The 24,719-nt window shown below is 39.8% G+C and overlaps 1 protein-coding gene across 1 annotated transcript; it reads right to left on the bottom strand.

The window, feature by feature from the left end:
- On the bottom strand, positions 1-23,047 carry dnt (tyrosine-protein kinase Dnt). The gene is made up of 8 exons (XM_018545808.1): positions 22,948-23,047; positions 5,525-5,652; positions 2,205-2,614; positions 1,940-2,125; positions 1,555-1,693; positions 1,049-1,341; positions 483-642; positions 1-249 (listed from the first exon to the last, which is right to left on the bottom strand). The coding sequence occupies exons 1-8, from the start codon at positions 23,045-23,047 to the stop codon at positions 1-3; spliced, it is 1,665 nt and encodes a 554-aa protein (XP_018401310.1).
- Positions 23,048-24,719: the final 1,672 nt, after the last annotated feature.

Genomic DNA, 24,719 nt, shown 5'->3' on the forward strand with positions numbered 1-24,719 from the left:
TTAAACGTATCGCGTTAACTGAGTGTGAAAGTCTTGTAAACAAATAATTAATTGACTGAATGTTGGCCTCTCTTCTGCTGACATCGCCCAACAATATGCCATCACTGCGAACAACTCGTCCGGGCAATTTATTGGTTGTGCCAGTCTGTATCCCTCTCGGAGATAGGATGCCATTTCGAATGGATCTACTTCTCCATAAGGCTGTTGCGCCAACGTCGTTAGCTCCCACAATAAAACACCGAATGCCCACTAAAGTTGGGAAAAATATTATAATAAAAATGTATCATTTGAATATCGTACATCATTTTAAAATGATCATTATTGCAATAATATAAATCGTGAATGTGGAATAAAGATCTCAATTAAAATTTTAATTCCTCAAAAAATGGAAATATTTTAAAAATAATATTTAAAACAAACAAATTAAAAGATTTAATATTTTTTTCGGCAGTATTTTTTATTAACTCATATATGTTACTTACCACGTCAGAGGCTGTGGTAAAGTTCTTATTGAGTAAACTTTCTATTGCTAGCCATTTAATAGGGCGATTTTCGTTATCGCCGAGGCAGTGATAATCTTGTGGGAACAGATCTCTAGCCAAGGCATTATCCGTAATCTGCACTCTCAAGTCATCGTCCACTCTGAAACATGAAAATCAGTGAACTTGAGATAACGATTGTCGAAGAAAGATCACGCGATTTCATTACCGCGTCGTTATAAGTTGCCCTAAATGAAAATTAGACAGATACTGGCAATTAAAGTCTTACGGTAACACACTGGTTATTAAGTCTACGCGCAATTAATTCGGTAACGAAACGTAACGACTGCAGCTTTGTATGGCGATAGAAAACCCGCAGCCAAGCTATATTGAAAGCGATATATCTTGCAATAAAAATTGTACGAACACTGAAAGATTTTTAGAACGCAGAAAATTAAATCAAGAAAGTAATGTAAAATATATGTAGTCGAATAATGTAGACTATTTTTAGTGATACTTTAAGGATAATCCCGAGAAGACTCATAATTATTTATTATTCTTACACTTACACGCAATTTCTGGCAGCTAAATCTCTATGAACGAGCCTCTTTCTATGAAGGTATTGTACACCTTTAGCAGCCTGAAGTGCCATTTCGACGACTTCCTGTGTTGTAAGAGCCCTCGGAGGCCCTTCGTTACTGAACTTGCACCTTAATAGAAATCTTTTCATATTTTTGTAACCCGTGTGTGGGTACAGCAGAAAAGGCGCGCTTCTGTCCTCGATGGAAACACCGAGGACCGGAAGTAATGCTGGATGACTGAGTCCATACAAAGCTAAACCTTCTCGTAATAGAAGAGCAACCTTTCCGAAACAAAAAAATTATACTTTAACCATCTTAGTCGCATTTTAAAACAATAAAAATTGTCTCTTTCAAAGAAATAAGATATTCCATTTTTTTTAAGAAAATAATATGAATAAGAGATACCATATAGTTAATATATTTTATTTTTATATTGATTAAAATTATCCTCAAGAGTATCATTAGATACTCTTTATTATTTCAAATTAACCTACTTGTGATTGAGATGCGTGCTCGGCAGCAGTTTTCACCAATACGTCCTTCGGAGTTAAAGCGCCTTCTTCATGGTAACTGCCTCTGTACACGCGTCCAAACGTTCCCTCCAATTCAACACTAAGCAGACGCACTCTACATCTGTAATACGAAGATTAATTATTTCATTCAATTTTATAATTTTTCTATTTCTGCGGCGTTATTTATAAGTAACTCAAAATATTTACTTTTATATATAATACTTAATGTGATAAACAAATAATTAATCTATTTCTATAAAAATGATAATCGTTCAATTAGATTTTTGTAAAAATACTATTTGATATTTCCGATGTATCTTTTTATAATAATTTAATTTAATTCGTTGTGGATTTAAATAATAATCACCTTTGTACGGTGATTTCTTGGATTCTTTCATGAAGTTCTCTATTAGAACGATCATCCAATCTTCTATAAGATGATCCCGACGCAGCAGAAGTAGGTGGAGGTGTCTCTGGTGACAGAAAAGTTTGCGCAGGTCCCACTCCAGTGCCTCTTTCCATACTGCACGCTGAGCTGAGTCCTCTGGATTCCCTGTAATTCATAAATCTTTTATGCATATTCGATAATTCGGTCAATTATTTGATTCTTTTTAATGGTACGTTTCACTCACTGAAGAGGATCTCGATGTCTCCTAGTCTTCTTATCACGCACATAGTAGATTATAATCAAAACGAAAATAGCTGCCATGAACGCACAAGCGCAACCAATTGCCACGTAGAAAATCTGACCGCCGGAAGTGGAATCAGGAGCAGCGACTAAGACCTCTTCAGGCTCAGTGAGAGTCTCTTTCAAGTTCATACAAATTTTTTTTCGCTTAAACTCCAAGCTGGTCGTGTTCTTTCTTGATACCGAGACGTTAATTCGGAGACTGAGGTCGACCTCTGCATTGTAGGGCCCGCAGTGCAACGATAAGGCCCATGTTTGTAAACCACCGACTGGTATCTCGCCGATGTGGGAAATGTTTAAAGAACTACTCAACGCCGTAGGATTGCTGATATCCACGAACATCGTATATGGCAGCTGAAAGTATCAAGAATTCCACACTTTTATCTTATTACTCTCTGACTAAGGTATTCTGTTAATTTACGCAAAATTAGAAATTTGAAAATCTTCGAAAAAAGTGTTACAAAAAGTCTGTACCAACAAATCAAAGCTTATATCGTATGAATTAATCAACGAATAAATGCATTTGTAACGTAGAACGAAGTGACGAAAGGTTTGAGAAAAGGAGCGCATATGAGCGCATTTAAGCACGAACTGTAATTCGCAAAGAATACGCAAAATATACGGAACAATGTTGAAGAGCGTGAAGTTTAGCTGGCTGCCGCTCCGTCATAATCTTAAGAACGTTGAACTATAATCTCGAGCGTACCATTCTCGGAAGACAATTTGTGCTCAGCGAGAGCAAAACAAGTCCAGAGGATTTGCGAGAACAAGAGTGGAAAGAAAACGGGGAGGGGAAGGGGTGGTAAGGCCGGAGGAAGAAAGCGAGGCTAGACGATGCAGAAACAGCAGCAAAGCTCACAGCTGATTACTAGCTCGCAGTGATGATCGGTTCTCGGCTGGCCACGAGGAGAATACCTCGTCAACTTGCCGGCTTGTCGCTACTGCTATCTAACGCTCTCCTGCGGTCTTTCACGGCCACGAAGACCGTGGCTGTAGCACTATGTGGCCAACCAGGCAGTTTCTTCTAAATGGACTAGCGGATTTCCAATTAAGAGAACTTAGATGGCGAGAAACGAGATTTTTTCGTAATGACTTTCCTGATTCCTAACATATTTCAGTCCGTAATTTTGTTAAAATATAAAATGTAGATGTAACAATGTGGAAAAGATAAAGGAATAATTATTTTTTTGTTTAACAATAATTGAGAGAATAAGAGAAAGAAGTATATATATGACTATAATTACAATAATTAAAATGTATAAATGTACTTGATCATCTGCACTTTCTTTAGCAGTAAATATATAATTACTTATGACAGATGGCATGACAACAACGTTGTGATGAATGGGACATTAAAAAAGATATCCTTGCGCGGTTAGGCCTTTGTACTTTTGCAAAGGATGTCAATTTTCATACAGCTTCGGAAAAATTCTCACATACCATATTCGACTCACACAATGTAGCTTCTGAAGTCTCTCGTTAATTTTGAAATCCACCATATGCTTCATTCTCAATACAAACGACGTTGCGTGATGCGCGAGGGAAGGAAAATTGCTACCCGCACTATACAAATATCCGCGCAGCGAACGTCTGATCGAAATTGAATGCGCTGCCTGGCGCGTAAAGCCGTCCAGGAGGATTCCCCTGATAATTCGACGTGTACGGCGACGCGTCCGGAAACCGCTTTATCGAGACACAATTCCCGCAGGTTTGATGGACAGGCGCTGGTTTAAGTACCATTCAAGCCACTCGGTTTTGCCGCGGAGGTGACGGATGTCTTTGCGTCGCTCGTCAGTCTTCCTCATCTCTTTCTTCAGCTCCCTCTCTCACCCCCCCCCCTACCCCCTCTTCCAGTTGTCTGCTATATGCCGAGACAACTGGAAGAAGTGGATGGACCACTTTGTCCCGCTCCTGGATCCATTCTTTTTTTCCGCGCATCGTCGACGAGTCAATCGGACACCCCGCCGCATTCTGCCCACTTTTCGCCGCCACTTTGTCAATGTACCACGGATGTCGACGGTGAGCAGCGGGCAGAAGTGGTTTGCGTAGCTTCGCCGATGACTCATGAACGAGAAAAAGAGAGACAGTCTGGTTTCGATTTTATATCCCGCATGAATATGCAGCTGCGCGATTCTCACCATCGTAACTATCACGCCGCGTCGCGCCGCGTCGTTACATTAAGAATAACATAAAATTAATTTGCACAGGAGGATACTCATCATTTATTCCGAGTAAAAAGTAAGAGAAGTCTATAAGTAGAGTCTTAGTAATATTAACAGATATATACGATAAAAATAAAAAAAAAAGAAATATATTGATGTAAGACGAAAAGGAAATAAAATATATACGAGATATTTTAATTAAATGCGAAAAAAAATCTGAGACAATTATCAATTGTTCCCTGATAAATGAAAATATATCACGTAATTTCCATCGCACTTTGCTATGATTGAACGTTGCACGTTTTATTTGTTCTTGATTCGAGAAGATTTAAAGTGGCTACGCCACTGCGATGTGCTGAGAACTTGAAAAACTGTAAAAGGTATACGATATGCCTCGATAACCTCGATAAGTACGCGCTAAAAGGACACGAAAGAAACGCGAATAAAGATCGGCTAAAAGTCTCGAATGGCTGGACGGTGTGATCGCTGAACCCTGAAAAACGCTGAGGTTCGTTGGATGAGATCCGTCTCTGAAGTGTCTTACGTGCGGTGACGCGAATTCCTACGTTAACGAGCAATTTCAGCATTTCTCAGCCGCGGGCGACTTTAATCCCGGCGAAGAAGCGCAAAGAGACGCGGGAGGAATGGTAGAAAAGTCAGAGGAACGTAAATAAGCGACATAGAAGCGCTCGCTGAGAATTGTGCACGTAAATATCTTGCGCATGGATAATTCCTGTCCTCGACCACGTTATCTGCCCGCTTTAAATTCTATTCCTTCAAATCCTTTTGCACTTGTTCTTGCGTAACACGCTAACCGGGATTTCAACGAAAGACAGAAACGCCTTCTGCGCTCTAAATATGTATTTTATAATTAACTCGTTTTAAAGTCAAATTTCTAACTTTATGAGAATTATACGGTACAATTAATGGAAATTAAATTGTCAGACTTTCAAGGTATACTGCTCAACAATTCGCATGGTTATATCTTTAAACTTTTGATATATCTTTATTACTGACGCCTTTTTACGGCACGGTCTGCAAAGTACATTTATGTGCCAGCTTAAAATATTAACGCTCGTATTATTTTATTATATGAACTTACCGGTCTACCAGCGAGATTTTCCCATGTGAAATGGAGCTTCTGAATTATCGCTGGTACAGGAACAACGAATTTCATAGCATACTCATTTACGGTTCCTTCTCTGACGTAAAATAATTCTCCATCCAATCCTGAAATGCATAAGGTGTATCTTTCATTTAACAAAAAATCTAAAGAAATGGAAATTCTTCGTGTTCTGTTTAGGGAATTGACATGCAAATCTTTTTTCATATGTAACGTGACTTATTGCATTTAAAAAGAAGAGAAGTTTATTTGTTTGTAGGTTTTATCCCCCGTGCATAAGAAATTATCTGATACAGATTACGAGTGGATGACTCATTCGGTTCCACTCATGATACAATTAACATAGCGTGCGGTTGTCCCACAAATCTGCGAGAGTACTGCGTATCGTGTGACTTCAGCATTAAAAATGCCTACTCATATGTTTTAAGTGTCACGAAAACGTGATAAATAATTTTGAAAGTAAAACTGTATAGAGTTCTAAAGAAATTATTTCCCTATCGACAGCAAAATGTAAATTAATATTTATAATAAAAAGAGTACGAACGTATTAAAATAAAATAGAAAGATAATGGCAGAATTTCAAATTTAGATAATGAATTTACTATGTCTATATATGACTTCTTGAAAGCGAATAAAAATTGCATTAAATGAAACAAGAAAGATAGCTTTTGTAAGGATATATATAATTTTTCTTAGAATATACCGGCTCACTATTATATAGTTTATTCAGAAATTAATATAATTATTGTGTATATAAAAAATAATTCAATGCTTTAATCAACGTATTAAATTACTTGAAAGACAGAAAACTGGTTTGCCTAAATTATCCTTAAACGCATACATAAATAATGAATACTTGCACAGGGATACAAAGCGTAGTTAGTATACAGGCAGAACAACAAATTGCCGCGTGATGCGCATTCGCTTCGCTAAATTTTCGCCCATCTCATCGGACCCACGCTTAGCACATATTATGCTACCGGACGACTCAACCGAAGCGAAGAGCTTGGCGTGCGGGAGCTGCAAGGTTACGTGGGCGAGCTGGCGAAGGAGTATCGGGGAGAAAAGAAGGAGAGAATCTGCCGTGGAAGGGACCGGGACATGGGCACACGTCGTGTTCTCCCTCGGCGAGGGTCTATCCTTTGCGGTTGTATCTGATAGCGTGCTTAACGAGGCACGAGTTGGATTTTTAAGTCACCCGAAGACAATGTGCCGCACTGCCCCCACGGTCGTGTCTTTGCCTTTGGTTTGCCTGGCTCGTTTGGCATCTCCCTGCTTCGCTCTTTCTGTAGTCCTACGGCCTTTACCGGTTTTCTGCATCAGATATCGTATAGGTATACCTACGACCTCGGTACCGGTCGGTTTTGCGACCGGGTTCTCTTCTCACCGTCCCGGCGCGGGTGCCGGTCGTGGTGATCGTAAAAAAGATGAAAAGAGACCGTACGAGTGTCCCTTCAAAAATAGTGTTATATATAAATCTGTTGGACTACCTGCCTAAAAACCGATTTCTCCCAAGAATATCAAAAGTGGCATGAAAGAAATCAACAAGAGGCACCAACGGCAGGTGCGCTTAATGCCTTTGAATGGCGAATATTGGCGAATATATAGTATTAAGCAAACAACCATAAGGTATTCGTTGCTATTTCCTTTCAGAACTTCGTTGCTTCGTGAATAATATACGATTCAATTCACAAGGATAAAGGTTTAATGGATAATAATTAATTGCGCATCGGTACGTTTCTGCTGGATAATCCAATTCGCGCGTATATTCCCCGTAGGGAGTCATGGTCGTTAATCCGGCCCAGTCCACTCCATTCCCGCGCGTTGGAAGGTAAAGTGTAATCCTTCCGGCATCAAAGATAACTTCATCTCATCATCCTCTCTTCCCTTCGTTGCCGACGACGCGGCGACGCTCCGAGTATGACCTCGTTACTGCGGCTTGCCTCCGCCTCTTATCTAGTCAAGAAGGGTGGCACTATTCCTCTTCGACACTCTTCCCGTGCGATTATGCGGGAACTTGTAAGCGGGTGGAAGCAGGTCGTCGGGTACCAAAGATTCTTTGATGTCTGTTATGTCTACAGCGCGAACGCGGGAGCCAGAAAGCGACGAAAGGGACGTACGAGCTGGCGAGAAGGATAAGAAGAGGTTCAAAGAGGGAAAAAGCCCTTTCAGTAAAGGCGTCGACCCTTGCAACTGCTGCCAGGCACAATTGTCATGAGGGATTGTACGGAACTATAGGCACCTTTTTTCACACAACTCGCACCTACCATCCTGTCCACCGTCCACTAACTACCGATCGTATCTCCGTTGAATCTAATACGGAATTATTGCCACTTTTACAAGCCATGATGGTAGATAAGAAGCAGAAAGAATTTTTGAACCACTGTTGAATTTGGCCGGTTTCTTCGTGCGCAGATAAAGATCTAGGATTCCTTTGGTGTATTTTATAGGAAGGCTCGATTGAATCTTTATAACTTAATACATAAGCAATTTTTTTTACTAACAGGTAAGAGAAAATAATACATTGCTCGAAGAAAAAAGAATTTTGTAAAATGTATAAAAAGAGTTTATTGAGAATCATTTAATATTTAATGAGATAGAATCTTTTTTTTTAAACCATATTTGATAATTAATTTAGTAAAATTATAAATTTAATAAAAGCGCAAAAGCGACTTCAAAAGTCTTATTTTGAATTAAATAATATATTATATTTACCAGATTATAATAATTTCGTCTATAGTAAGGATATTCGAGATATTTCTTTGAGTCGCATAAAACGAGCTTGTAACTTTGCAGATTAAATTGATTGATCAAAGCAAGAAAGAAGTAGAATAGGTAAATGGTAGATAAAAAGTTTATTCCGGAACTCATAGAAGTACGATATCTTGAATACTTTAAACTGTTTGAAGGAAGCTATCGTTATGGTACAGTTTGTGAAGACGCAAAAATTCTAAAGGTACTTTTTACTGCCCTTGAAAGGACCAAATAAACATATAATAGAAAAATGCTGCCAAGTACGAGCGCAGCCGGAGAAATTTCACACGCCACGGTATTCTGCACTGTCAAAATACGGCATTGAGCCACGTTGACGAGTAGAGGTTGTCGAATAATAGAGCGGATACTAGGGGTGCGAATGAGACGTTTAAGACAGTGAGGTATTATTAGAAGAAGTAACCATATCTTTTTGAAGAAATCCGAAAAGATAAAAATGAATCTAGAGAAAATAATGCTTTAAAATAAATAGTTTAATAAAATTATTATCTTAACGTACTAAAATTATGAGGGATTACAATTTCATTAATTTCTTTAAATATGTATATGCAGCGTTAACACGTAAATCAACACAAATCTATTAACAAATTAAAGAACGATACGTAACATGCGATTTCTTCTTTTAAATAATTTTATAAGATTTTCTAAACTAATTTAAAATTTGTCTTTATTTTTCAATACAAGACATATCAGGAAAATTCTATTTAAAAATATTTAAAGAAATTTTATCTTCGTTATTTCTTAGATAGAATTTTTAAAACAAAAATAGAGAATGTGTTTATGTTAATAAAATAAATAATAAAATGAAAGTGAATGCTGTGAACAAATAAAAACGAGCGAATGCGTACATAACTTAAAGGCGCGAAACCAACCGCGAAATTTTGTGGTGTGACGTGTCCTCCGCTGTCAAAATACGCTATTGAATAAAGTTGACGGGTGCAGCTCCGAGACTGGTCGAATAAAAGACCGAATCTTGAAGTGCCGGGTCCATGCGGAATTACCTTCAACAGGGTCTGCCACCGGCAGGGACCGAGAGAGGGAGGTTCTGGGTCAGAAACCCAACACCTTCCGAATATGAAATCCAGTACGAGCATAACGAGATCCTCTCGTGGCGAGGTTCTTAAAAGCGGAGACCCCGGACAGACAGGCGAAATATTGGGAGAGAAAGAGGGAGAACGAAAGAGAGGGAAATGCAGATGGTGCGGTGCAGGTCGGAGGAACAGGAAATATTGGATTCACGCGACGCCTACTCACAATGCAGTCCGCGCGATTTTCAGTCGATTCTCGTTCCATGCCGTCGCGTCTCGTATATCAATAGCGTGAACGATAGGATGCCATGGATAGAATATTGAGATCTCGAATAGGTCTATTATCGAATGTAACGAGATTATGGAAAAATGTGCCTGCAGTATTCGTAGTCGATTCATTTTAAAACTATTTTAAAGTAATATTTCAAGTAATATTTTGCTGATGCAGCTTCCTGATCGGTTCGTAACATCTTAAGATTGAACTTAAGATAGTCTTAAATATAAGACTCGACTATGAATACTAGTCATAACAAGAAAGAAATAAATCGTTTTATATTTCTATTATTATGAGAAAGCCTTTTGGGCGTTGAGAGTTGTATAGCTGCTCTCTGTGTCAAAAATCTGGATTCAAATCCATTCAAAACACACATTAGATTTTATTTAATCATCACCTTTCGGAAGGCAATGACAAATCACCGAGTATCTTTGTCATAACAATTTCTTCTGCTATGGCAGTTCGGATCCGGTGTTGAAAACTATTCCATTTATCAGTAGACATATGCAGAAAAGGTCATCACATCTCCGACAAAAGATGACGGACCGAGAAGAAGAAAGAAGAATGAGAAAAGACGAAACTGCGAAAAAGAATTACTACGTCGTTTTTTGAAATGTATCTGTCATTTTGTACTGTTTTTCCTTCGTAATGGATTGAAGTACCATTTCAGGAATGTCTATTTTTTGCTACGTCGATTTTGTTTCGCACAGGGGTGGTTCACAATTGCATCCATCACGCGCATCGTGACAGAAAGGGTGATAAATCTCGATATTCCGAATCCGAACACGAAGTTGCTGCAGACGTACGTTGAGCGCGCAACGAGCGCAAAGGCTCGCTGTGATTTATGACAAATTCCGCCCCGCGCGTAAAGGCCGAAGTTTTCTGAGGAAAGTCCGGTGTTAACGCGCTCCAAAAATGATCCGCGAGCGAGGTTAACGACCAGATCAGCACCAGCTGGCATATACCCGCCGATATCTCGGCTCGCCGCCTCGAGAGATCTAATAACGCGTTCGCGTCTGTATGCGTACACGTACGCCGCACGTGTACACGCAATTTCACGTACACGGGCACGCGTGTATACGTGTTGCTGCTGCCGCTGCGCGAGATATTTTTCACTTTCGCCATCGCGAGCAAACGACGTGGGCGTCTGTACACAGGGTGACTCAGATGCCACGCCCTTTCTCCTGATTACGGATCCTTTATCGAGCTCGAAATAAATTTCCTGATATCGATTTTCAACAGTAAGGCGTCTTAACAATCGAGCCAATCAAATTTTTATTAATACCAATTTATTATCTGATTACGTATATTAGTAATAAAATTGACAATATAATTGTATATCCGTTTATATTAAATTACACGTATTCGTATGTGATTATTGATGCTTTCATATTAAAATAATCATCTCCGTGTTCATCTTGTTTAAAAAATATGTGAATTCTGAGACATCCCGCGTACCTGGCGCACGCATTCATGGCCACATATCGCGACTCCCTCATCCACGTGTGAGCCGAGTGCATATATATAATGCAGGAGGCTGGCTGCTTAGCATATATCGAACGGCCTCCCTCCCTCTGTGCCGACAGGGGTCTCCTGAATAACCCATAAGTCCTGGACAAGTCCTGAGCGTCGTTTGTACACTCTCTCCTGCTGCCTTCCCTACCTCCTCGGCCAACGTCGAGTCCTCCTCTGTCTTTTAGCTTGCTCCCTGCTGTCTCCTCCATTTGCTTTCTCTTACTCCCTGAGCTCTTCTCCTCGGGCCATAGGTTAAATCCAGGAAGGCGTAACTTCGCACGACATCAGTTATAAGTCACTCCGGAATAACATTAAAGAGGAGCAAAGATAGATAAGGTGCAGGCGGAAGGAAATTTAGGGGGAACCATAGCTAGACTGTCGTTTCTGGGATCGTTCAATGGACCTCACAACATTGTTCACGATCCTCCGAAAAGATTAGGGAAAACTTGTCGTTTGACAGTTGTATTTTTTTTACTTTGAAATTCGGTTCGTTGACTGTAATACATTGACGGATTTATAAGGGTACGTGAGAAAATAGAATGATGCATGAATGCTTCATCAACAAACTTGTTTATATTTCTATTTTTACGAGATTATTTTTAGTGAAAGAAATTCAACCCTCCGCCGACAACACGAATTTTAACTCTTCCATCACAATAGGAATTTTTGAAAAAACAGAGCAAACTATTTTATATCTCGGATTATATATATAAATTTGAAAAAATTTTTCTCTATACTTGTCAAAGTTTTAACAATGAGTTTCTATTATTATAAAAATCGAATTGTATCTTATTTATTTTTTATAGATTTAAATCTATCAAAAAATTCAAAATATCATGGGGGATCTTTGAAAAAACCTCAGTGGAAGATTAATATCCCTAAGAAAAACTCTGTTGATGATATACTTCTGTAACGGTTTTTACGTATATTTATTTTACGTATTCATAAAATGTGACAAAGTACGGAGATACTGCTGCTAGTATATATTTTAGGCAATATATACACATTCTGTAAACGTTATTCATCATCGAACCGCGAGTCATCCATTATGATCAGGAGTCCATTCTTACTGTGGTTACATTCAGAAGTGGCAAGTATTCCCGAACACAAAGCGCATCGTAGCGTGGAATAAACTTCGCATGGATCCTGCGAACGATGCATCATGCATAACGACCGCGGTTTAGGTTTATTTGTCGAGGGGAGAGAATAGTAGCGAAGCAGAAACCAAGCAAACGTCGTCGCTGGGCCAGGGCACAATTCTGGCACAACGTAACCTAAAATAATATTGTTCGCGAGGCAGGCACCCTCGTGGTGATTGCTCGAGATGCGACTGCACAGGACGTCGTTATATCGGACACCAGCCACGATCGTTGATGCGACTAAACAGGGGTTGACAGATGGGTGGGCTGATTGAGATGTCGTCGGTGCTACGACATATGGCAGCACTAGCTGGCAATCAGGGACTTGGACATGAAGAGGATTACGACAACTGGATTTATCACGACAGCCGGATCGGAGTATGTCTCTCTCTCTCTTTCCTCTTTCCCTCTTCCTTTCTTTCCTCCCTTCCGTAGCACGTTCGTGCACAACGCGAGATCGAAGAAGCTCGTTAAGGCCAAGCCCGCGAGGACGTCGAGTCGAAGGAACGATCCGCGTGATCCTTTTAGATCCGTTTCAAACGGCTTTCTTCGGATTTAATCCTTCGAGCTGTCGGCCGCATCACGTTGCACAATTATTCTGATTCATTTCCTGATTACATATAGCGAACGTTTCTTTAAGAATTTTTTTCCTTCGATACGATTTTATTACCTCACGAATTTAATATGGATGAATGCAGAAGGCATATATTATGCTTATATACCAAAAAAAGTTAAGGATTAAAATGTAAATTAGTGTCTATAATCAGCGAGTGTGATCATATTTATTCATATATATTATTTTTTATATAATATCGAGAGAGAGAGAGAGAGAGAGAGAGAGAGAGAGAGAGAGAGAGACTAAATATTATTATTAAATTGTGTTAGTGTTGAAAATCTTAATTAATATATATATAGTTACTTTCTAGAACATTGTCCATTTTTTCGCGCTACAAATGAGCCTTTTGATGGTTGTAAAAAAAATTGACCTAGAAAGATACACGTGTTTCGCGAACATGTCCCTTCGCGATGTCTCTAGAGGAATCAATCTTCCCGAAGGATTCTCCACTGGCAGCATGGAGCGATTGTCAAGCGCGATTTATCACTGCAGTTTGTCAGAGGACAATTCCTACGTGAGTCCTAAAACGAAAAAAAAAAAAAAAACGGGAAAGAGAAAGCGAGAGGAAGAGAGACAGAGAGAGAACGCGATAAACGTAAAAAGCGAACGGTCTATCCCTTGCAGGATCCAAAGAAAATCCCAAAGTGGATGCCAAATGTGATATCTCTAGACCCACAGGCTCCGAAATTTTCAAGTTACCTACCGGCGTGTTTCTCTTCCTGGCGCCGCGTCGCGCCGATGGCCTCGATAAGATTCGGCGAACACGTTTCAAATTTCATCTGCTGTCACGAAGATGACATGGAACACGACAGGACACTCGAAATGCAAACCCCTCGTAGTGCACGAACTACTCGACAAGTTCTATTTTTTATTGCGCCGATAAGTCATCTGGAGAATTGCTCGACACAACGCAATTTCGATGAAGAAAAAAAAAACGTTAATACCAAAATATACTTGAAGACTCGATAACAGTCTCCCTCCTCTCTCTCTCTCTCTGCGCTAAATTATAATCCTCTTACAGACACGGTTGTTATTAAAGCGAACGTCAAGATGCAATATTCGGATAAGAATAAACGTGAACTGTGAGATCGTGCGATGTTTGTACTACGGCATACTTCGAACTAAGCTTGTCATTTTCAGACGAGATATAAAAGAGAAATCATTCCCTTTCCTACAAAATAAACATTTTATGAAGTCTTTTTTTTACAACTCTGAGCGACAGTGGCTATCGCTTAGGATACCCATTTGTCAAAAACTGTTTGTGGGTACGAGAAAGCAGGTTCGCATTCTTACTTGCCGAGTCACCCTCTATAAGGGCCGATGATCCGTGGAATAGACGTTAGAAAAATATTTTCTTCGGACGGGATTGTGAGGTCAGTACCGGAGCGAATGCACAAGAGGACGAACGGATCCGTTCGAGAGGACGATAGAGCGAAATGGCCGGAATCACGTAGTTATATTGAACTCAAGAAGGGCCACGTATCCACTAAATCTTTCAAGTGTTTTCCACGGAGGACCATGAGAGAAGGCGACTCATCTTCGAGGAGCAGATGCTCGTTAAGATCCTGTCACTCAAGGCTCGCTTGGATGAAGGCTGCAGTGGTCTCGCGCGCGGATGAGGATTAAAAGATTCCCCGCGAGGATAACAGCGAGAAATTGATGGATATTGCAGACGGTACGGAGCAATGAACGAAATATGTATAGACAACTCGGAGATAAAAGAACAAATGTTGCGGCTATTAATTAAAAATAAAACTTTTTTTTTCTCTTTTCAAAAAGAAACTTCGATAGATGTATTACTTTCGGACTTTTGCAGCTTGATTTAAATATTAAAGCTGAATGATGTTGCACGTTCTTTTAATTTTATATATATATAATTTAGAATTGTACGAACCACTGGATGGAAAAATTTAATTGCGAGAATGCATAATGTATATGGTACATTTCAGTCGGATATACTGTGCACTGTGATGACAAAAATGCAGCGGTTTCAATTATTTCTAGCATGCTTTTAGCTTTGCACAGCGTAACAATGCGAGATCAAAGAATCACGGAGACGGAAACAGCATTCTACATTTCGAGAAATAGAAAATGGGGTCGGTATCAACAAAGCTTTGCGATAAATATCCTGCCAAATGTGGACTTTTCGTAAAAATTCTCTCTTGAGAATTATCACAGAGGGCCAGAGAACTGGCAGAGAATTGGGGTGCGCATTCATTTTATACATCTCGAAAACCTTCGGGGCAAACGAGGTCTTTGCGAAAGTTCCATTATACGATGATTCGATTGATACTGCCTGACTTGACACAATTGCAGATTGTACTGTACTTTTGTGCGCGAGCATTGTAATTTAGGAATTAGCCGGCAAATGATAGAAATATAAATATTTAGATACGAGTATGATATAATGTTTTCATAACATCACACACATATCTTATCAATGTTATTATACATGTATATATTCAACATGTGCAGTAATATATATCTTTAAAACTTAATTTAAAATAATATATTAATAATTTAATTATGTATATTACGAAATAAAAATACATTAATTATAAATAAATTAAAAATAAACAATATAGTAAGAAGTAAGATTACTTGAAAGCGACTTTTAAACTTTTAAAAGAAAAATGTCACAACGTATTTCTGAAATTTACGAAATCCAATTGGTCAAAACTCAAACTTTTTTTGTTATCTTTGTGCGAGAAAAGTAACACGTATCGGTTAAGAATCGAGACTCGACAAATCGTGACTGCATTGTCTAGGTTGTTTTTTCTTTCCAAGGATTTCCTCCTTTCGACCCAAAACAAATAAAACGCGAGAGACTGGCCAGCGTTACTCCATCTTTCTCTCACTCCCGCTTTCTTTTTTCTTCTCGGAAGAAAATCCACGGGGGTTCCGTTTCTTCTCCCTGCAACGGCATCTCATGTAAATGTCCTACTCATACAGCGACAGACGCGACCCTGATGCGTACGTGTTGGAAGATGCCGAACGAGTCCGCGCGCACGCGCACACACAAGTGAAAACTTAAGGCGCAGATCTTAACGAGGAGCCGAAGATTGATGCGGACACGGGCGCAGCATCCGCCCGGACCCGGTCCATCCTGAAATCGTACACGCGCGTTTCCTGTCTGCCCCTCTCACGTACCTCATCACTCTCTGTCATTCGCGCGCATAGGTAGATAGATGCATCGCCGACGCGTCGTCGTTGTACATCCCCCTTTTCGCTCTTCGTGCGGCACATTGATCATTATAAATCTGTGTAGTCTTGCGTTCTCGCTCCCACGTGTTTCTCAGCGCCGAAACGAGCCTCATCGACCATCGCGATATTTATCGCTACCGGTCACCGGCGGCCTCTTGTCGTGGCTCCATCGGCTCGTTCTCGATTAATGCACATCGTTATCACGAGGCACGCATCGACAGCGAGTATACAGCCACACCAATCCCTACGCCATTGTACGAGCGTAAACGTTTTCACGGGGCCCTGGTCGGGGCCTTTGAAGCAGCCCTACTCCACGGGTAACATCAAGATGGGCCTGTCAGGCCCTAACTAGCTAAGGTCGAGCCCAAGCCGGACTCACACGAACGAAGAGACGCCTCGGGCCGAGTGTACGCTGTTCTCGTGTTTTGACACGGCCTTCTGACGGGTGACGCTCGTTCAAATCGGTATATTTAATGTATTTGTCTCGCTATTGATTTCATAGACAAATATAGTACTGCTCCATTACATTGCAAATAAACGCAAATAAGTCAGGGATAGTGGAATTTACATGACTAAATAATTGTACAGATATAATATTCTAAAGATAGATTTAATTTTCTTTTTATTGCAACGACATTATATTATTGTATAAATTAAAAATAATACCTAGTAATTGAATAAATATGTGTATAATGCCAATAAATAATTTAATCGAGACAATATTTCTGGCATACACAAAACGTATAAAATATCAAAAAATATTCTTTTAAAACGTTACTGAAAAACAAATTGAGTAAGCGACATAATCTTATTAATTGTGAGAAAAATACAATATTAAGGTTGGAAAATAATTATTTACATTGATTCTTCTTTTTACATTAGTTCTCGTTATATGGTAATTGAATCCGAGCAATGTGATATAACAGAAAGACGAGAACAGCAATATCGAATTGAATTTATATTCGATATCATTAAACAGGAAATTTCCCGGATGGAAGGAGTAAAATTATGTCGCGACAAAATAATACGATCGATGTATTAAACGGACGACACGAAAAAGTAGAGATCCAAGTAAAATAATGGATATTTGAAACGGAATAAGTGGAAACGAAAGTATCCTTCTCAACGCTTGCGACGAACACGGCGAGTAACACGATCGCGAGAATCGATCGGCGATTAAACGTAATTTACTTCGCGCCTTGAGCAGCGTGAAATCGGAGAAGGAAGAATGTAACTTGGTACCGGTAAAATTCCGACTTATCTTATCCAAGTTAACGCTATACGATCCCACGGAGTGGTAGCGGACGTGTACGGGGGCCCCATCGCTTCCAGATAAGTCCCAAATTTTAAGACCGTGTCTTTGCCACCTGCTTACCACTTGCGGCGCAATTTATCGTCCGCGATTACGGCCGGGGAATTTATACAACGGGCAACTGCTTCTCATATTCAATACCGCCGAGGTTCTTCTTCCTCCTCGTCCCCGATTATGCGCAGGTAACCGTTTGGAACGTGCACGATCGAGATCGATTTCTTAACCGCGATCGATCATGGGGAACGGGCGGAAGAAACAGGAAACTCTATAGCGAATACGGAAACTGGAAACCGCCTTGTTCCACGGGGTTTGGAAAGCTCGAGGCCAATATGGACTGCGAGGCAAGAGCCGTTTTGAAATCGGTATCGGGGGGTCCATCTGAAGACTGGCCTTCTACCTTGGTACTCGGGTCTAAACGAGAAAGCGATAAAAAGGAGAAGGTATGAAAAAAGGCAACGGAGAAGGGACCAAGGGAGGAAAGAAGGGCGAGCGAGCGAGCGAGAGAGAGAGAGAGAGAGAGAGACCCTTGCGAGAACAAAACGAAAAGGAGTGACTGTCGATTATTCGGTGTCTAAACAAACTAGAGCCGGTCCTGCAAGCACGGCGCGGCGCGGCGCCCCACGCCGCCGTCGCTTAACAAGGACCTCGTTATAATATTTTATTACGTCTCTCGTATATTATAATGCCACGCTGCGCAGCGCAAGGTTTCCTGCGGGCGAGAGGTCGAGGTAGCTTTCGCGTAGTCATGTAGTCGTAGAAATTTACTGCTGTGTTTCGTAGAAGGAATTGGGTACCCATACACATTGAGACTTCGACGGGGCCCATCGTGATCAACGAAGCCATGATTGAAAACGCCGGTAGAATGACTTATCACGTTGTCAGTCGGATCTGCATATATTGACGAGAGTGTATTTCGCTTTCGAGTTGTTTCAGCTCGACCCGGTCGAGTAGGTATGCGAGTTTCAGACATCGCCTTTTCGACCGCCACGCGTGAACCTCGAAGAATGCAACTCCAACCGGCTAGAACGTCTATTAATATCTATTTACATTAAATCGGTACGTCTCGCCGACATTTCTTTGCTGATTCTATTAGCGTCGACATTACAAAGCGTTCTATTTGCATACTTTTGATATGCATCTGCCATAATTTACAAATTCTTTTAAGTATAGAGATAAAATAGATGTATTTTGAGGATATTATCTTACATAATCTTTTAATTTTTATTGTTTTAACAAATTAGATAAAAATTCTTTAAAAATTAAATACATATTTCACGTAATATGTAACTTTCTCTTTCGGGCATACTCAATTACGAATAATCTATAAAGTGAGTTTGCACGTAATGCAATTAAGAATTATATCAAACAATTTAAATGCGCATTACATTTACTTTTTCCGGATATCCGCTGTTGACATGACAGCGAATGTTTCGAAAGGTTACACGTGAAACACGTTTCATAACAGATTTATTACATATTTCTCTCGGTATTATACGTATAAAATCATATAACAATATTTTAATTAAAATTTTACAGGCTGTTAAACAATGGAGACAGTTGAGGACTAAATTAAGTTTCTCTGTTATTTTCATTTAAAATTTAATTTGCGAGATAATTTTTTAATATTTAAATGGAAGTATCTACTTCAGGGAAGTTTACGATGATTTAAGATGTTTATTAAATTATTTAACTGTATACTTTGTAACGTCCATAGCATTGTATAATCACTATCAGACCATAACGTATATATGATATATTGATAATTCTATCATTTAATTCTGCAGAGTTTATTACATTATAGTTTGTTAAACGTTTGTGCTGCAATGAGGTCAATGAGATTGTTTTGTGACAGATACTAATATGCATGCACGGCTACAATAAATGGTGTGGCCAATTGCAACCATGCAATTTTGTGCGCAGCCATAAATCTTTATCTTTAATTACAACGCATCATTTGCGTGATTTAAAACGCTCAACGATCGCACCTCTCTCGCGTTGTAATAAATTATTGAAGTGGAAACAATATAACTCATCGCATAATCACTCGTTTTGCATTATTGCTATCACACAGCAATTCTTTTTCTCTCTCTCGCTGTATTATAATTGTATAACTTTACTCAACATGTTTTTTCCGAATCAGCGTTTTAAGGTTATCATTAGGAGGTTATCATTAGCCTAACGTTGAGAAATTTCTATTTACGTTTTCTATATAATGGAAAGAGGATGTTTCTTTGAAAAATAAATTCGTATTATATTTATTAAGTTTCCTCTTTCGCGACCGGGAAGGAAATACGACGCGTGTATTGCAACTCAAACCATCGCGTTTACTCAGCTTGCACACGTCGAGATTTAAATCGTGTTTCCGCATGTAGTCGACACGTCGCCGCGCCGCGTCGACGACTCTGACGCGTGCGAAACGTGCTCGAGACGCCGATCGAGAGGCGAAACGTGCAATCCCACGCGCGAACGCACTTCTCGCGAGGGCAGTCCCGAACGGGTTCAGGTGTCGCAGGGTCCGCGCGCGTCATTCTGTATCCCCTGTCGTACCCCACGATAAGAGGCAACGAAGCGAATGCTTTTCGCGGTCCAACGGCCCGAAAACGAATTACCCCTCGTCGTAGACGTTATCGAGGAAATATTGGAAAGTCCGCGTCGCCGCGTCTCGAGTGGCCTCCATTCGTTTCCGGCGCGACGATTCGAGTGCGTCGAAGGCTGAGCGACGATTTCTGACTAATGTGGCCTACGAAATCCAACGAGAGCGTGCGATAAAGAGGATCTCGAAAGCGTGAGAATGGAACAGCTGGATAGATCAGATCGGAAGAGGAAATAGCTTTATCGCGCTCAATGGGTGGCAATGTAAGATTACGTACGAAGAACGGAGTACGACATTTATTCTTTGTGTAAGCGTACCCTTTTAAGGCGCATTATACAATACAAAACTCTGTTACGTGCAGCTTGAACGCGCACCATAATATCTCACTGACTTTTGTTTCGACTAAAATACATTTCGGCGTTAACAATATTCGTGGATTTTTCGTGTATACTTCGAATTCAATATATTTTTCCTCAAAATAAAGTCCATATTTGTAAATGCAATATTGGTACAGTTTTAACATTTGGTTTTTAACTCGAATAATTATTTTGCCGTAGAATACAAAACTATATTCAGAGTTATGATGAATTGAAAAGTAATATAGGCAAGTTTGCTGAAATCTTAGTGTATTTGCGATAGAATTTTTAAAAATAAGAATTGAGCGAAAAATTAGTGTTGTTCAATGAAACCAATTTCTCGTGAAAGGCAGACGGTAATGGAAAGGCGGATTGATGACAAGTGAAAGGTTGTGTTCGTCTTTTAGTCGGTGTTAGTTGGTCTGTGGCTATGAATAGCTTCACGAACTCTCTTGCAACAATTCAGAATGTCTGATACATCGAGTCCATAATGTTGAGGTAAACATTTCAACGCTCTACTATACCGCTACATATTGATATTCGCTGATTATGCATTGCGACGGGCGGTATATGCTTCAATTACGATGCGTGGTTAATGAAACAATTGCGTGTAGGGTGGTGGCAATTATTCATGAGTGGTTTAGGGCTTGTGGTAGTCAGAGCTGGTGCGCGATACAAACTACTGACGGGTAATTATTTAATGTCCAATACTTAATTACAGCGTGCCCCGAGCATTTATCGTTTTATCTGAAATAGATTTTCGACGCTTTTGTGCCCCGACGTAACAGAGGTGCGCAGATCTTTAAAAGACGCAGATCACCCTGTACCCGGTTACCTCATCGCGATAGCCTTGTTTGCCGCAACACCGCTCGTTCGAATTAAATCACTATCGATAATACGCCGTTAACAGCCCTATCTGATAATTGCGCGTGCTACGTTGAGAATAACCACAAAGTGGAAAACGATCGCTTTAAAAGGGAATTCCGATACGAGATATGCGTGACGGCCAATTTTCCTGTTCTCAAGTCGTCCCTAACCGGATTTATACTTGAAATTATACCGGTTTTGTACCCGAAGTTATTACCGTGCAGCACAGAAATGAGGGACGAATGAAGTCCGAGGTTTTGCTCTCGTTGAAGGAATACGATTAACACGTAACCTCGGAAGAAATTGATGCTATTATGTACTTCCACTAAAATGTAGTACCGAATTTATTGAGATATAGACTTGTTGATCTAACTTGTTGAATATACCTTTTTCGCGAATATATGTATGTTACGGATATTTTTATTTAAAACTCTATTTTTTTACGCTGCATTACCTCTATGATAGGATCGTGTCACAGACCATAAAATTAGATGTGACGTACGATGTATTTAACATTTATGCGATGTTTTTCTCACTTCTCTATAAAACATGAAACGTATTTTTGTTTGCTGTATTATAAAAAATATAACGCACAAAAAAGATATATTAATTTAAATATATAAATGATATTTAAAACAACGCAAACGAAAAATAATATAAATTCACCGTTGAAAAATAACAAACGACAGCGAACATAAATATTCGTTAGAAGATAATAATGTCTAAAGCATAAACATTTTGTTTTATATTTATCCCTATGTTTGCACGACAAATTTAAAAGTCGTGAGTACTTTGTTTTGCTACGAAATTACCTCTATATATCTTTACTAGAACATTACAGTATATTGAACAATTCGTAGATTTTATAAATCTATCGCTTTCTGTTGTTAAAATCTTGAAGAACAGTTGATCTTTATAGAAAGAGCCACTTCTTTTCCCCTTAAGAAATAATAATGCTCACAATATTATATTTTTTGTATACATTGCAATTTATTACGCGTATCGATACTGCTTTATAATTAATACATGACCCTTTGTGAATTGTGTGCGATAAAACTTCCGAACATTCATTAAATATTAATTTTTATATCACTTTGGAGTACGTTGAATTGCGCAGACGGTGGCAAGATTCTCTTTTTATGCTCTTTCGTTAGATACTATTATTTTCCACGGAGACGAGATAAGTTTAAAATTATGTATCGAAGGAAACTCCGTACAATAAGCACATATATATCGCAAAGAAACTTCTCTCATTGTCGCTTACGATAAGCTCGAACTTATCTCGTTCTCTAAACTTTCATAAATTGAATCTAAATATTAAAAGTGCTTGTGAATTTCAATAGGTTTTCAATATTATTCACTAGATGAATACAAATTAAAAAAAAAATCATCTTATAGGTTTATCGAATTGATTACCTTTAATGTGTACACTATAAAATTAAATCTATTAACAAAACTAATGTCGTAGAAACTTATCAATTTTTTATTTCAATTACATATTTTTTCTTTCTCAATAAATCAATTCAATTAATCTGTATAAAAACGTAAATAGTAACAAAAGAAAAAGCAAGCAAACAACGATTACTTCTTTATTGGACAATTACACGGATCTTCGTTAATGTAGCAGGACAATAAGCAGCGAAACGGCTGAACGAATACCGGCCTCCTACTCTCTCGCCTCTTCATTGCCCTACGAGTCTTATAAAGATCAGCAAAAACGCCTTACCCAGTAGCTTGTGAACCTCCGCGAAGCTGAGGAAGAGATTGAAGGAACTCTCGGCTGGCCGCGCGATGACGAATAGCAATATCACGAGTCTCCAGAGCATCGTGGCCGCCACGTGACGTTTGTACTCGTGTATATATTTACAGCCGCACGCGAGAACACCCGCACAACACTCGTTACGAGTCGTCCCACGCGCCGTTCATATTTCGCGCGATGCAAATCCACGACGCGGGGGGTAGCCACCCCCGGCACACCACTCCGCGTGTGCACGTGACGGCTTTTTTCCTCGGCCGCGTGCAATTCCGCGCGAAAACGCGCCGGTCCCGCGACTCCCGTTTGACAGCTCGTACACGGCACGCGCGTTATATCCGACGCAGGGGCACTCCCACACGCGAGAAATGCGCGATCGAGGCTGCTCCGACGTCCCGATGCTCCACGGTGCGTGTCGAAAGACGCAAGTACAACGAAATCGACAGGAACGGTGCAGCAACACGGAATGATGCGAGCGGAGCGGAACGCTCATCGAGAGCGCGCGGCGTGCCTGCCTCGTGAAAGCCACAACCAGTTGTGTGCTACCATCGCCATGGGTCGTCTGGGGTCGGAGCAGGCCTGTCTACCGAGAGCAACCGAGTTTGGCCGAGACTTGCCGAGGTCCACCTACGAGGGAATCCAACGATGGTCGTGTCGTGGTCGTCGGTCCACGACCAGGAGATCGAACGGCCGCGCTCGAACGAGACCGGAATTGAATTTAAAATTCACTGACATGGTGATATCGCGCGAGCGCGCAGAGTCGCCAAATAATGCATTAACGCAATCCGTTTATTGTTTGCGACTCGACTCAATTTGCGATAACTGGGACGACAGGACAGTGAAAAAAAAAATGGAATACCGAATATCGCTTCGTTTTTTTTCACACTGCAAAAGAATTCCTAAAACATATATACACTTCGGATCGCGCGTCTGTAACTGCAGCTGCAGATTTGCAGATTTATTTAATCGTCAGCATTTAATCGTTTACTTCTGTCATTGATCGATAATCCCTGATTTAGATCTATGTGAAAAGTGTGCAATGTACGTTCAAAATTTTTATAAAATGTAGAAGAACGAGATCTATACTTTTTATATCTATTCGGAGATATTTCGAGTAATCCTGCTACGATAAAAATAAATCTTTCGACAAAACGATGTCTACATACGTGTGTGTGAAGACAATCTGAATAAAAGCGACAATTTTATCATACATTTGAATCTTCATTCGAGGCAATATGACGCAATATCAATGAAACGATCGATGTTCCTTTTGTCAACTGATATTTACGTCTTTATGGCCGTTTTGTTCGTAATATTAGTGTTGTTAACCGTAGAAAATCGAAAGCATAACAGCGAGCAATAAATTTCAGGACCTTTATTCACGGTACTTTGGTAACAGGCTCCGTCACGTGTTACCTGAAGTTGAAAGTCGCACCTCATTCTGCCAGGTAGGCCACTTCGTTTTCTTCTTTTCGCTTGCGAAAGGCGTATAATACCTTGCTATCCAATTAACCGGTGCCAATCGGTAAAGAAAACAAAGTGAAAATCTTTTATTTTCCTTTTTTTTATCCTTTCAACGTGTGATACTTTATACGGATTCAATCTCCAAATACAAAGCGAATCGTATTAACGTTTTATGTGTTTTGCATATGAAAATATTATATTGATACTATTAGCAAAACACATGAAATGTTAGTACGATTTGATTTACCTTTAAAGATTGAATCCGTACAAAGCATCATGTT

Source organism: Cyphomyrmex costatus, unplaced genomic scaffold, assembly GCF_001594065.2.
Source record: "Cyphomyrmex costatus isolate MS0001 unplaced genomic scaffold, Ccosl1.0 scaffold502, whole genome shotgun sequence".
NCBI classification, from domain to species: domain Eukaryota; kingdom Metazoa; phylum Arthropoda; class Insecta; order Hymenoptera; family Formicidae; genus Cyphomyrmex; species Cyphomyrmex costatus.

What these genes read in the sequence shown, in the direction of transcription:
- dnt (XM_018545808.1), bottom strand. Translation starts at nt 23,047, where the DNA reads ATGCTCTGGAGACTCGTGATATTGCTATTCGTCATCGCGCGGCCAGCC. An exon ending in AGACATCGAGATCCTCTTCA is followed by an intron (nt 2,126 to 2,204) that starts GTGAGTGAAACG and finishes TATGAATTACAG; the next exon opens with GGAATCCAGAGGACTCAGCT. An exon ending in AGCACGCATCTCAATCACAA is followed by an intron (nt 1,342 to 1,554) that starts GTAGGTTAATTT and finishes TGTTTCGGAAAG; the next exon opens with GTTGCTCTTCTATTACGAGA.